The 14,939-nt window shown below is 42.1% G+C and overlaps 2 protein-coding genes across 54 annotated transcripts in view; one reads left to right on the plus strand and one right to left on the minus strand.

The window, feature by feature from the left end:
- Positions 1 to 14,939, plus strand: part of Zbtb20 (zinc finger and BTB domain containing 20) — a 758,704-nt gene that overhangs the window by 742,634 nt on the left and 1,131 nt on the right. For 50 of the 53 annotated variants that reach the window (XM_030249219.1, XM_030249208.1, XM_011245985.3 and 47 more), the window contains one exon: positions 1 to 14,939. This exon is cut by the window's right edge and continues 1,131 nt beyond it. In XM_030249219.1, the coding sequence (XP_030105079.1) occupies positions 1 to 422 (422 nt within the window). In that variant the 3' untranslated portion in view covers positions 423 to 14,939. The other 3 variants (NM_001285805.1, NM_019778.2, NM_181058.1) reach the window with 1 other exon arrangement.
- Tigit (T cell immunoreceptor with Ig and ITIM domains) overlaps positions 7,815 to 14,939 on the minus strand; it is a 38,989-nt gene continuing 31,864 nt past the window's right edge. The window contains exon 5 of the mRNA XM_017316834.2: positions 7,815 to 14,939. This exon is cut by the window's right edge and continues 15,973 nt beyond it. The gene's annotated coding sequence lies outside the window, so the exon portion shown is untranslated.

Consider the following 14,939-nt stretch of genomic DNA (forward strand, 5'->3'; position numbering starts at 1 on the left):
GTGAGAAGCCCCACCAGTGCAGCATCTGCTGGCGCTCCTTCTCCTTGAAGGATTACCTTATCAAGCACATGGTGACGCACACCGGCGTGAGAGCGTACCAGTGTAGCATCTGCAACAAGCGCTTCACCCAGAAGAGTTCCCTCAACGTGCACATGCGCCTGCACCGCGGGGAGAAGTCCTATGAGTGCTACATCTGCAAAAAGAAGTTCTCCCACAAGACCCTGCTGGAGCGACACGTGGCCCTGCACAGTGCCAGCAACGGGACCCCTCCGGCAGGCACGCCCCCAGGTGCCCGCGCGGGTCCGCCAGGCGTGGTGGCCTGCACAGAGGGGACCACTTACGTCTGCTCCGTCTGCCCAGCAAAGTTTGACCAAATCGAGCAGTTCAACGACCACATGAGGATGCATGTGTCTGACGGATAAGTAGTACCTTTCTCTCTTTCTTACGAACCAAACAAAACGACAACAAAAGAAATAAACAAGCAAACAAACAGACAAAAAGCTATGGCACTAGAATTTAAGAAATGTTTTGGTTTCCTTTTTACTTTCTGTTTTTGTTTCTGTTCCGTTTCATTTTGTACTACATGAAGAACTGTTTTTTGCCTGCTGGTACATTACATTTCCGGGGGCTTGGGTGGATAATACTTTTCCCAGTCCCCCTTGGATGGTGGCCTTAAGGCCTGGTAGTGCTTCAGGAGGTCCACTGGTTGGATCTCTAGCTACTGGCCTCTAAATACAACCCTTCTTTACAAAAACAAAAAACAAACAAACAAAAAAAAAGACAAAAACAAAAACAAAACAAAAAAAGCAAAAAAACCACACACATACACACACACACAAAAAAAAAGAAACAAAAAAATCTTTTAAAAAAGTTTTAAAAAAATGTTTAAAAAAAAAAGAAAAATTGTTTTTCCACTCGTGAAGAGCACTACAGAGTTTCTTAGGAGCTGTAAGGCCTGCTGTCTTTAAATACACCGCTCACAGTGTTTCAGAGAACAGTTCACTCTTCTGGCCACTTGGACTTCACAGTAAGCAGTTTAAACTGTGGAATATCACTTCTGGTTGAAAACCCAGAGGAATGGCCCTGCTGTTTCCACCTACCATGCTGTCTGATGTCATTAAAGGGCTCTGGGATGGGAGGGGTCGGTGAGCCCAGTGGTGTCAACAAAGGCGGGGTGGCAGGCTTCTCCCCCAGGTCTGCCTGGTCCACACACCCTGGCCCACCTCCTCCACATCCCGCCCCTTTCAGCAGAAGCCAGGAAGACTCGGACAAGCAACAGTGGCTATCGTATTTATTCAGTGTCTTGGCTGAGCCACAGCCTCAGCACAATCAAGAGGGACTTTCATGAAAGGCAGGAATGCAGAGAAAAACAAAGATTACAGATTTGCACCTATGTTTCTAGGTACAAGAGAAGGATTATTTCCAACAATCTTTGCAAAAAAAAAAAAAGTGTCAGGATATATTCTTGTGGAAGAGAAAAAGAAAGAGAAATGGAGGGTGGGGGGAACAGTAAAAGTTCTTGAGGCTTTTTTAATTCAAAAATTTATAGAGGGGCAAAAGTGATGTTTACCAGATAGAATGCTGATTTTTTTAATATATTTACAACAGTATTTGTGTAAAAAAAACAAAAAAGTGAGATTGTTAAAAGTGATTTTTTTCTCCTTTTGGTTCCGCATACACTGCCGTCGTTCCCTTTACTTTGTCTCACACATATATATATTTTTTGGTAAGTCAAGACTGTTAAGGTTAGCGATACTGCTTCCAGATAGAAAGAATAGAAGGCAACTAAAGTTATATTTGAAAGAGAGGAAGGATATTTTCTTCATATTTTTTTTCTTAATTTTTATTATTTTAAAGTATTGCCTGGGTTGCTAAGGGCCTCCGAGGCCCGCCCACCCTGCTGTAATTTCAACTGCTGCTCTGTTTTCGATGCATAGATCTTTGACTTCTAGCAGGCTTCAGTGGAGCGAGCCACTGAACAGTTATCACCTATCTATCTAGAATTCTGTCCTTTATCATGGGAGGGGTGTGCTCTTTTACAAGCAGATTTCTTCCTTCTCCAAAATTTCACTGAGCTCTTAGGATTCTAGAGTTCCATGAGCCTTGCTTTGTTTCCTCTGGTGAAACACTAGTGGTCCAGACACCTTGACACAGGGGTCTGTTTCCTTCATGGTCCTCACTCCTCTCCCCTGCCTGCTCACCCTCTCAGAGCACTGTGTGGGCGTCACTCTGAGAAGCCTGTTACAAACCACAGTGCATTGATGCCAAAACTCCTCCCTTCCTTTCACGGCCTCTGACTGCCCACCATAGCTCACAGGGCTGAGTTAGGATGGTCATTCTTTAGTTGATTGTTGACTCTTGCTTTTTTGGAGGAATTAACAGTTTCTCTGTGCTAACATCCAACTTTCAAAAGGCCATGAATCTCCAGCATCATCCTGGATGCTGCTCTTTCTAGTTGGGATTTCTCTCTTTGGTGTTGATCAAGAAATCATAAGATTTTCCAATTATATACAGAGTCCTGAAGGGGTTCCAGCTTAAAAAAAAAAAAAACGGGACTTTTAAAACCTAGATAATACTCACTAAGTAATTTTATGACTGGCCATGTTTTAGCACACTTAAAAGGAAAAGTAACTATTCCAATAACACAGAAACACAAAACTACATTTTTTTTTAAAAAGGAGATTTTCTTTTTAAATTGCTCTACATTTTAAATCAGTTTTCTTCCTAATTTTCCTGTTAGCATTTTATTTACAAAAAAAAAAAATGCAGCAAATGAGGGAAAATTTTCCAAGGCAAGCAACTCTATAATGACTAAATTGGTTTTATTCATATATTTTAGACAATTGGTTAACTTGAATCTTTTCCATAAGTTCTTTGTGATGTTTAGTAGTTTGTGCAACTGGAGTATTTGTGGCGTTGAAGTTGGTCTTATGGTGCTTAATTCAGTGGATTTTTTGCTAGAAGTTGTAGTGTGGCTTTGGATGGGTAACTTACTACTGAGTATCACTTATCGTGATTTCTAAGAAGGGGACACCCAAAAAACTTGTGTGACCTGTTTTAAAAATTAGCTTCAGAAATGCAAAAGTTCTCCCTATTACCCCCCCCTGCTGTTTTGCTGTTGTTAATATTGGAAGTCAGGCGTGACCTGATGTTCCTGTACCACCGAGAGAGGGAGCATTAGGTCACAAGGTCATGGAATCATTTGGAAATATGAGTTGTTCAACCCATCAAGGAGGAAAAAAAAAAAAAACTGATGCTGTGATATTCTTTTCTTAATCTGGAGGGAAAAAAGACATGAAATCACTCACCATATAAAGCAAGGGAAAGAAAGCAGAGGCCCAGCGTCAGGCATCCTCACTGTTGACGGGAGCACATTGAAAGATGTGTTTCCAGTCAGAGCTCAGTAAAGTAGCCAGCACTCAGACTGATCCTGGGAACACTTAACCTTGCGTGCCATTCGGTCCCATTCCCATCTGCTCACTACACCTGAAAGAATCCCGTTTGTCTTCATGCTAATGTGCCATTGTCAAAAAGCTAAGCAACTGGGTTAAAGATCCAACATTTGTTGTAGAGCATGGGAAAGAAAAGAAAAGAAAAGAAAAGAAAAGAAAAGAAAAGAAAAGAAAAGAAAAGGACACCAGATGACTTGAAACTCTGAGACACATTCTTTTCCTATAAAGGGAATATCTTCTTTTAAAACGTGTGAGGAGATCCCTGAGGAATTCTTGGTCAGGTCCTACCTACTGTACAGGCTCAGTCCTACTGTACAGGCTCAGTCCTGCTGTTTTACCCCAAACATCTCCCAACCTAAAATACTGCTTTCTAGAACTGAAGGACACTCCGTTGGCATCAGAACTCTAAAGGAAAGTCGCTTCTATAGTGCTGGTGCTGTATACCTGGCCTCTCGAGGGCTGTTTTCCAACTGCACTGCATTGTAGAAGATAAGCCAGTCTGCACCTACTTCAAAAGGTTACAGATGCTTCCAGGATTGCCCATGCACACTCGATATTTAACAATCACAAATAAGAGAAGATGAGAAAGAGTGCCGCTTTTTTTTTTGTTTGTTTGTTTTGTTTTCTGTCCTGCCGTTTTTATGATGGGATGCTATCAGTTCTTTTAAAACTAGAAAACAAACAAACAAAAAAGGTCATTTTAGTATTCAGGAACACTTGCGCAAGTGTGCATGCACACATGTGCACACGCTCACACACGATGGAAGCAGATGTTCCAGGCAGAAGACCTCTTGAGAAGTTTAGGGAACAAGAGCTGGCATTCAAAAGAATACTAGTATATATTTTTTTAATCAATCTACAATTTAAACAAGAAATTTGTTAAATACAAAAACAAAATAGTACCAGCATTTGTACAAAAAAAGAGCCCCTAATTGTGTAAAACATATCCCCCAAAAGACAATAATTAGAACTGGAGGATATGATTCAGCTCTACAGTAAAAAACAAAAACAACCAAGCCCCACCCCCACACTCACACCTAGTAATCCTAAAGGAAAATCTTTATAGAAGTTTTTCACGGTGTGAACTTACCCTCCTGCAGCCTCTCCCATCGCAGGTCTTTCGCCCTCAGGAGGGAGGGTGGCAGGTAATCCTGGCTCATGCCCCAGAAGCTCCCATCCCCTCTCCCCTATCTAGGAGGCCACAGTCACTGTTGGCTTTAGAAAGACTTGGGCTTGCCTTCTTTCTCTGTAAGTAAGAGACACTTTATTATATATCATAATATCATGTAAGGACCAAGAAAACTCTTTTCAATCCATGAGCAGGGAGAGGCTGTGTGTCTGAGACGGGAGAGCAAGAGTTTTCTCTGGGCGTGCCTGTTTCATATCACTCTCCCTGTCAGGATCTATGTGTGCTTCCATCTCACACACCATCTACTACCATCATACGGCCTGCTTATGCCCCAAAGCACTGTTTTCTTTCAGCAGTAGAAGTTAAACCAGAAATGTGTGCCTCATCAAAGCCCTCAGGTCCCCGGGAAAATACAGGAAAGTTCCCTGTTGCAGTCCTCCAAGATACGCCCAACACTGTTGTCCTGAGGAATGATGGCAGGGAAGTCGCCCTGGCAAGGATGCATAGCAGACAATGCCCTTGCTGAGCCTTCCCCTGAAGTTGCAGTGGGAGTTGGTTTGATTAGTTAGGGCTAGCCATGTGAGGTGTGTGGTGCTAACATCACGTCAGGCCGATGCTGCCCTGACCAGTGTGCAGCTGCAGCTAAGGGAACAAAAAGGTGTAGCCCAGGAGCAGACAGGAGATGCCCTGGGAGGAAAGAGAACACAGGGTAGGTGCCCTTTCTGCTGTGACTTGACTCTTAAAAGAAAACCCTCTAAAAAGAATTCTTTAATTTAGTAATGAGTTGAAGTCCAGGGTAATGGAAGCTCTAGGGAAGAGAACAAAAGAATTGCAAAATGTATTCAGTACCCAACAATACCAAACCAGAAAACATCCAATCACAAAGCTAGGAAGTTTGGCAAGAGGTACTTAGGGAAACCTCCAGTCTTTTCCATGGGTAGGGTCCGCAGACTTTCTTTTGAGTGATTTCTGGCTCAGAGAAACCTCTTTACTCACTAGAAAAGAACTTTGTTTAAATGGCCAATTTTGTCCCCCAGGAGGGGAGAAAGAATTAAAAAAAAAAAAAAAAGACAGAAAAGAAAAATAGGACACTAAAGACGGAACCATGTGAGTTGGTGACAAACAAAAGAAAGGGGACACTAGAATTTCAATAGACTCCCTATTGGATAGATTTTTTTTTAAAAAAGCAAAGCTACCCAAGGGCCCCCCAGCTCCAGACTCCCAGTCTTGAGCTGACCCAGCTGCTGGCTTTCTAGGGCTGGACATAACTTCCCAACTGGGACCCTGGCAACTTTCATTCTGTGTTTTCATAAGGAAAAGGGACTGTTCTCTTAAGTGCCCTGGAAATAGGTAGTGGCATGGGGCAAACTTTCAAAACCCACCTCTGCTCTAGTGCTCAGGATGCCCCAGGAGCTCGTGAAAATACTTAAATATTCCCAAGGGCTTTGTGTGCGGAGTTATCATTTCCAGTGCACCTTAAACATCCACCTGAGCTGACTGCGTTTCTGTAAAACTGCACAATTACTAACCCGAAGCATCATCGTTTCTAGCCCTGAGTAGCAAGATGATCAACCCAAGCAAACTAGCCCACGGGGTACTTTAAGTTTCTCAAGATGCTTCTCTGCTTGAACACTGAATCCACAGCAGGAAGAGATGTGCATTATCCAGTGCTCAGAGTGCCCTTGGGGCTGTAGAGCTAGGCTCCATTCTCTCTAAGGTGAACAAGCAAAATGGAGGCTTGCAGGGCATACGATTTTTTTCAAAACTGTATGTCTCCTCCTCATGAAAGGAAGACTAGAAAAGGCCCAGGACTGGAGCAAGAGTCTTAATTTATGACTTACTGATAGCTGCCCTTTCCCCAGAGTTTCTTTAGGGCCCAACTATGCTCCACTGACTACTGGCATAACCCCAGCTAAGAAACTTTCACAAAAAAATCCATTGGGTTGTAGGATTATTGCCTTAAGTTAGAAACCCTGGAGGAAAGCAGACAACACACACACACAGAAAATGAAAGACTGTGAAGATAGATAGGGACATTTCTTGGTTTGTAATGGATTCATAATCACAAAAATAAGCTCTATTCATGACTGAGGACTATGGAATCAGTGACTTCCTGGGAGGCACCAAACTTGTAGGGGAACCAGCTGCTTTCAGGAAGCAGCTATTTCCTGTCTGCTCCTTTCTTTGGTAGGTCGAGGCTGACTGTAAAATAACCGTGTTGCTAAGTAGCAAGTCCTGTTAAACATAAGCACAGGTGCCTGGATGGCTCTTAAATGTCTCCTTAACAGGGAGCCCAAATCTCAAAATACAGCTTTCTCTCTCTACAGAGATCGTATCAATACAGACTGCTCTCTGTCCCACCTCGGTTTTGAGGTGCATTGGGTTTGTCTTGTGAACTTTTGTTTAAATACAAAATCAAAACTTTTACATCTTTAATTGAGACACATAATCTGCAGATCATAGACAAACTCTAGCCCTAGTCATGAAATCCTAGCTTCAGCAGTGCCTGAAAACAGTCCAAGTCTCTCCTTGGATCTCTTTCAGACTGAGAAGTTTCTTGATTCAGAGTGCTTACATGATCCTGATAGTCCTAAGGCACAGAGAAAAAGAACCCCACAGAAGACATCTGCTTCTACTGCTGTTGCGACAGTTGTTATAGCCCAAAGCATAACTGTCATTTGCACACAGATGCTAATAACAAAAGTGGCTTAACCCATCCAGTTTGTCACAGCTGCTGTCCAGAATGTCTGTCTGTGAGTGTACCTTATCCGTGTGCACACATGGTGTGAGGTGCTTGTACCACAAAACTTCATTCATATTCTCCAGTGACAGCAGCAGACACTTGAGAATTTCCAGCTCGAGTCAAAGGCCTGACACCATGCATAGCCCTGCTCTCTGCTTCGTCGCTGTCTGTGAGGAGGCTTTACAGCATTCAGAAGTAGCCCAACCATCAGTAGTTTGTGTATAGCCCCGTGAGGAAAAACTTGAACAAATGCTACACTTCTGTGGATTTACTGGTGAATGTGTGTGTGTGTGTGTGTGTGTGTGTGTGTGCGCGCACACATGACCTGCATCTTTGTATGTTTATGTATATTTATGTTGTCTGAGTGTGTGTGTATCTCTCAAATGAAGCACACACGGTTCCTGGTGCGTAGATACAGTTGCCTCTTCTACCAGTGTGCTCAGACTCATGGCTTTCTTCCCAGGAAGCAGTCACCTGCCCACTCTGTTGCTTTTTGTAGCATTTCAGAGTTGGGAGAAACAAAGGCAGCTTGTTGGCTCCACAGCAAACCCACAGGGACAGGCTGTTTTTCTCCAGAAGAGGGTGGAGTACACACACTCAACCAGAAGCAGACCAGAGGGAGCCATCCAGGCAACCTCACAGGACTCCCAGAGAGGACCTAGCCAGGCAGGTGACACACAAACATCCCAGGATTAAGTCGGAGCTCAAAGACTATTCCTGTCCTCTCTGGAACCTTCGAGGCTTTAGAGAAGGGACAAGGTCTACAGATCATAGATAAGTCTAGCCCCAGGCATGGAGACCCAGCTCCCAGCCAGTGCGCACACTCACACACAGGAACCACGTGGGAGTCCTACTCCCAAACTGAAGTTCCCTGATGCTGCCTGCACCTCTGGAACATCACTACCATTCACAAGCTGTGTCTCCTGAAACCAGTGTGGCCTTCACCCAAGTCTTTCTAGGAATGGGTGGCTTACCATGTCTAGCAAACCAATAGAATATCAGGGAGTATCTTGCGGGCAGTCTATAAGAATCAGTGGCTCTTGCCCATGTCAGACATTAAAGTAGAATGCTACTCTAGCGTAATATACTGAATGACTGGACTTAGCTTTCATAGGTAACTCTTGATGGCTTGGTGACCTGGAAACAGTTGGATTTCGTTTTCTCATTCGCATGCCTCTCTTTTACTAAACAGTCTCTTCCTTCCCTCCTTCCCACGTCCCTTCCTTCCCTTGTCCCTTTCTTCCTTCCTTCCAATATATAGATTATTTCTGCCTTACAGAATTCAGAGGACTTTTCATTCCTCTTGTGTTTTTGCGACATTTTTCCTTCCCCCATGCAGTAAGGCTACTTACCATTGCAACTATTTTTTTTGTTTATTATTTTTAAAATGTATATTGTCTTTCTGTATCCAAAAGAAGTCTGTGACCATAGCCACAGGAATTTCTTTTTACTGGAAAAAAGTTCATTTCTTGTTTTTTTTGTTTTTCTTGTTTTAATTAACAGTACTAGTGACTTTGTGGAAGACTATGGTTACTATTTAGGTATGCTTACTTACGTACAATACACTACATTGCAGTGTTTCTGAAACCTAGAACATACGGATTATATATAACAGCTCTATATTGACGTATATTACATTATATTCATTTTAACTTTGAATCTGCCATATGATCATCAGTTGATTGAAATATTATTTCTTCACATATATCACCCATCACCACCTGCTGCAGTTAATCTGGTGCATTTAATGCTCCTATTTGCCTTTTATATTATCAGCTTCAGTATTGTCTTTATAACATTTTAGAACTTTTTTTTTAAAGCTCAGACATAGCACACGTAGTAAAGTGGAAACTGCTTAAACTTTTTTAAAAGTTATTTTTCTGTGGCTAATACCAAGAAGTTCATATTGCACGTGATCGTGTTTAGCTGGCCCTATTAACATCTGAAGAACAATGGAAGTGCATATGAACATATCTGTGATCTTCCTGTATAGGACTGCCATCATCTGTATTTGCTTCAGAAGAGTATAACCAAGGAGCTGCATGTCCACCACATGATCTGACCAACTGTAATAAGCTGCATTTCCAAAGGGCTGCTTTGGTGAGACACAAAGACAGGAACATGCCTTCCATCCTGTCCCAACTGTATCTTCAAACATTGGCTCTCAGTATTGATCATACAGGGTCTGCTCTCTCTCTTCACCGTGCTTGTTTTCATTAGTCTTCAGCATTTCCCTGGAGGCATCTTGGCAATAATACACTGTTGATTTTCCCTAAGAGATTTATTTTAAAGTAAAACCACATTTCTAGGAACTTTTTATTGACAGAACTCGAAAACATATATGACATTCTCAGCCTTCGGAATCTGTAAGTAGGTGACACTTGGTTACCTGGCCCTCGGCATCTCTACTTGCTTTCTTCTTTAGTTAGGCCACCATGGAGCACTCAGAGCTCAGACAGCCCATCTTCTAACAAAAACACTTGCAGGCGGTTTTCAAAGGAGCTTTCTTCAGCTGTCCCAGCTCTCCCACTGCAAGCCTGGAAGTCAGAATCAAGCTAGCCGAACCTGGTCTCATTGTCCACATTTTATGTTCAGGACCAAGTGACGACAGCTTTGATAAAACTCAGTAGGAACCCTCCCCACAATGGACCAATATTTAGGCTTTTCGGTGTGAACATACCACTCTCTCCTTCAATCTTCCCTTGTCAATCATTATCTTCAAGTCTCATCACGTTCTGCTGTGCCTATCCAGTGTGTCTCTTGCCCCCAACGCATCCAAACTCTTCTCAGCATCCTCCACTTGTAAAGCTTGACATTCATTAAGGAACTTTCCATTCCTAGTCTCCTTTGATGATGCTAAACCAGAGTCTACTAGGAAACTACTTATGTAGCATCTATTCTCAATGAAAGACGTGGCAGAGGGAAAGCGTGAGTGTGAGCTTCGTGGTAGTGAGGCTGGCCCTTTGGTGATCGCAGGCACGAGGTAGATGGTCCCAACTCCATTGTTCTTGCTTTCTCTTTCTTACCAAAAATTTTCTCATTTCTTATTTCCTTTTAAAGACAACTACGTGCTACCCAATCATCTCTTCACTTCCCCACCCCTGAAAATCTTACATTATGACCCCTAACTGTTCGTGAATTTCTCCTACCACTCTTCTTAGCATCTTTCTTTAAACGAGTTCATAAACTTGAGACTTGTAGGCAGAATGAAGCATGTCTTCCTTTCCGCTGCAGATTTTAAAGGTTGTCAGCATCTGAGAGTAGGAGGACCTGAGTCAGAGTTTTAAATGTCAACTGTACTAGTTGAGATCATTAATTCCTCTCACCTTTACATTAAACCAAAGATAAGTATTTTTCTTTTCTTTCCTTTTTTAATACCACAGTTTTCAAATTCTTGGTATGAGTAGACGATTTCTGAGGGAGGGAAAAAAAAACTCCCTTGTTGATTATTTCTGCTTGTGCTAATATTTAGCTAATGGCATGTTTGCCAGATACTAGATTTACAGGAATCTGAATCAAGAGATACCATTTCAAAATAACCTTGGTAGCTATTCAAGCCAAAAGCTACTTCCACTCAAACACACTGTAAGAAAAGTTTGGGAGAATTTTTTCATGTATTACACTTTGAAAAGCCAAATATTTGTTGGTCTGAAGCATTGAGGGATAATTTATTAAAGAATAAAAGGATTTATGAAGTTTATCAGATGCTTGTTTTACAACAAAAATTGATATAAACCTAATAAGTGTTAAAAAACAAAACCAAGACTAAATGGGTACTATATTAAATTTTAAGTACAGTACTCAGTTTATAAATACATACTATATTATTTGGCCATAATTCTAGAGTTTATTCCAATTTTTGCTGTCTGGTCTCCAGAACACTGGTGAAGAAGACTGAAGTCACTCACTGTAGGTGTCTGCCTCTGGGGATCCTTGCAGTGTCCTTTCACAGTGACCCTTTAGCACAATGCCTGACTCTCTGTGCTGCCCCCTTACCTCTCTGCTCATATGAAGATGGAGAGTCTAAGACACAATTTGGAGTACACAGGCACTCACTTCTTGCTCTACCTTGACACTCAAAATCCACACTTCATATGAAAAAAATGTATTGTTGCTTGACTTAAGGCTTGATCCAGACTTTGACTTAAACCACTTTATAGCTTCAGTTCCCACATAGAGCAATGAGATAAATGTCAAGTTCAAAAGCCTCGCTGAGGTAGGCATCTATCAGGCATCTATCTATCTATCTTAGGCCAATGTTTGAATCACTTTTCCTTCCTATATCCTCCCACCGAGTTTTACCCTCACTTCTTTCTTCTTCCATTTGGGCTCCTGCCATCTCTTTTGAAAGCATTCTATATCTAAAGCTCTCTTGCCCTCTGGCATTGCCTTCTGAAGTGTAGAAGACTCTTCTGAATCACCAAACACTATCATCTCAAGTACACTGTGGAATGGGAGAGAGCTGGGTCAGGAAGATCGCTGTTGGTCCAGTTGATCCAGGCTGCCTTCTGGTCATTGTTCCTTCAAGCTCTCAAATCAATCCAACCCTGAGATCCAGAATTTCTCACCACAACCTCTTAAGTCCCAGATGAATGTCTAAATCCTGTTTAATATTCTAGAGGCTCAGGGGTGTGAATTCTTCTTGTTCATGAGCCTCCTGTTTTTGTAAGCTGACACCTGTCAAGAGCACCAACAGCCCGAACAATAACTAATGCAGCAAAAATAATGGTCAGAAACACTATAGTATATATTTGAGAGATTAGGAAGTGATTTTTCTTCTTTTATTCATTAAAAAAAACACACACACAAAAACAAAACAAAACAAAACAAAAAAACAGCGTGCGTACCCCCTCCCCAACACATTTCAGAAAACCTGCATCTCATTTTACAGTTAGATAGTTTTAGTTTTTGTGACTATAGATTAGGAAATGTTCTGGAATTGAAGCTGGTAGCAAACACATTTTTTTTTCTGCACTGGACATTAGGACATGTGTGCATGGATGCGATTCCTTCAAAGAAAGTGAAACATGGCAAAGCAAAGGGACAATACTTTCACACATTAAAACAGTTGTCTGCTATCTGTAAACCTTGATTTAAGCATAATTATAACTTCATAGAAATCTGAAACTGGAGGAATGTGTATTTTATAGTTTGTTTGTTGATTTGTTTTCCTTTATGTCTGTCTTCTCAAGCTAGGGAAATATTTTGATTCTCTGATTTGATGCTGTCCCCGTATGTCAGGCAACTGCCCTCTACCCCAGAGTAGTCTTCTGCCCCTTAGAAAAGCCTTCAGTTTTCCATCAAGGGGTCATTTCTCATGGAAGTCTTACCTTCCTTTTCTGCTGTTGCTTAGAGCTTTGAAAATGAAAGAATTTCTGCACTTTGGGGATTGGAATAGTTAAAACAGAGCATAGTCCTTGGAGGAAAAACTATCTTTACCTGAACTGACAGGTCTGGGGCCAAAGAATGGAGCCAACCACTGATAAAAGTCATTGATTTTATACTTCATATCATCATGGCCTCCTCAAATCCTTTTTGGAATAAAGCTGGGGACAAATTTATTTTCTTTTCTTTGGATGTTTCTTGTGAGTATCCAGGACAGAATTCCCAGAAAGGAAAAGGAAGACGCATTAGTAAAAATACTCACGGCATCTGATCTTCCCACTTTCACAGTAGTGGGGACTTCAGTCATGGCCACTTAAAGCTCTCTATGGTCCTAAGGCCCCTCCCTGGCACAGAGATGGTAGTAAGAAGGACATCTCCAGGCTGCCAGCACTCGCCTATCCATGCCTAGCAACACAAAAGAAGAAAACAGCAAATTAAGACTGGGAAAGGGGTCGTAGTCCCTTGTCAAAGCATGCTCTGTACAGCTCAGCTTAGCTTACAGATAGCTTGGCAACCTTTTTATAACCTGGCTTTTGTGCTATAATTTACATTTTTGGCTCAAATTTGGGAAATAAATGCAATTTCAGTTAAGGGAACAGACGGGAAGTGGGGTGGGGGATGGCATAACTCAATGGACCCAAATAGAATTCAATTCTAAAATCCTAAAATCCATTCTCGGGATTACCAAAGAATGATCTTACTGGTCCTGTCAGGGTTCCTCATCTCTCTGTGTAATGGGTCTGAGAGTTAACACAACTATACTCCTCTGTGATTCATGGCTTCTCTCCATCTATCCTGACTATCTGAAGAGGTTATAGAAATTCTTGGCTGCTCTGCTCCTTATCTGCCCTCCAGGACGCATGTGATGTATGCATCCAGATGACCAAAAACAGACTAGGGCTTTGATAAGGTTTTGCAATAGGCTGAAGTGCTTCAGCTCACAGCTAGGGAACCTTTAAAAACAAAGCTAGCTATTTTACTCTTTGCTCTTCATGGAATACATCTTGGCTTGAAGTCAGCAATGAAGTCAGGAGAAAGTTCCCAAAGATGCTTGAGCAGTTAAATTTCATTCTTGCTCCCATTGATTTAGACTTCAGGTTTCGAGAAGAGCCTATTGAAGTGTACATTAAGGATAATTTGCTTAGGCATATCTAATTAAGATTCATCTTTGCACCATTGTTGAAAGAATCATGGTTGTCAGAGTAGATGAGCGTGGAATCTCTCAGAAATCCACACCCATCACAGCAAACAGGTAAGAAGCTGATGACAGAGAACATCTAAATTGCTTTGTTTTAAAAAGCCCCAGGATGCCAAACATCCTTCTTCCTTTCTGTTCTCCTCAAGCTCCAGCGGGAGTGTGGGTGTGAGCACTAAGGCAGATTCACATGTGCAGAGGGAGGGTTCAGACCCGATGAAGGGACAGACCTGGAGGTTACCACCAAGTGCTCCTCCAGAATCACTCAAGTGATCACATCCCAAACTGACTGTCAACCTGCAGAAGAAGTCTGTAAGGAATCCCACTACCGATGCTTTCCTTTTTTAACTGAATGGTACAAGAGGAGGATAGGATGCAGAGTCTGCATCCTAGTATAATAATTCACTTTGTATTTAATACTTCTACCTTTCTGCATGGAGTTATTTGTGCCAACTTTAAAGTCCATCATTCTGAGGGAGGCCTTGGAAAACTTCTTTGTATGTGGATGTGGATCTGTATCTTTGTAGCCAGGCAAACAAAACAAACAATCAAAAAAAAAAAAAATATGGAAGAATGGCGGGAGGGAAAGAGGGAAAGAGAACCATCTAGAAGGTGGACCCTTCGATGTCATGGAAGGTGGTTGCTGCTTGTAGTCTTTGAAGAACAGCTGATTCTGCTACTCACAAAGAAGGGTCCAGGACTGCTAAATGTAGGACCGAGTTTAGGAGACAGGAAAGCTTGCTCTCTTCCTCCCATCCCTATCTCCCTTAGCACCAGTCAGCTGGCAAGATAAAATCACTAAGACGCACTACTGACCTTTGCATTGAATCGATGTTTCCCTCCTCTAACTTTGGTTTCAACTCAACTGTAGGTCTGCCTTTTCTGCCTACTGGCTTCATATTTTATAGAATAATACAGAGGTCCAAGCTGGTTGTTTCTCTCCTTTGAGCTGAAACAAACAGGGGCCACAGAGAGGTGAGTCACGGACGTTTGAGCCAAGGCCTGCTTCCACTTTTGTAGCTCACCTTCAAGAGC

The sequence above is a fragment of the Mus musculus genome, chromosome 16 (genome assembly GCF_000001635.26).
Source record: "Mus musculus strain C57BL/6J chromosome 16, GRCm38.p6 C57BL/6J".
NCBI lineage: Eukaryota > Metazoa > Chordata > Mammalia > Rodentia > Muridae > Mus > Mus musculus.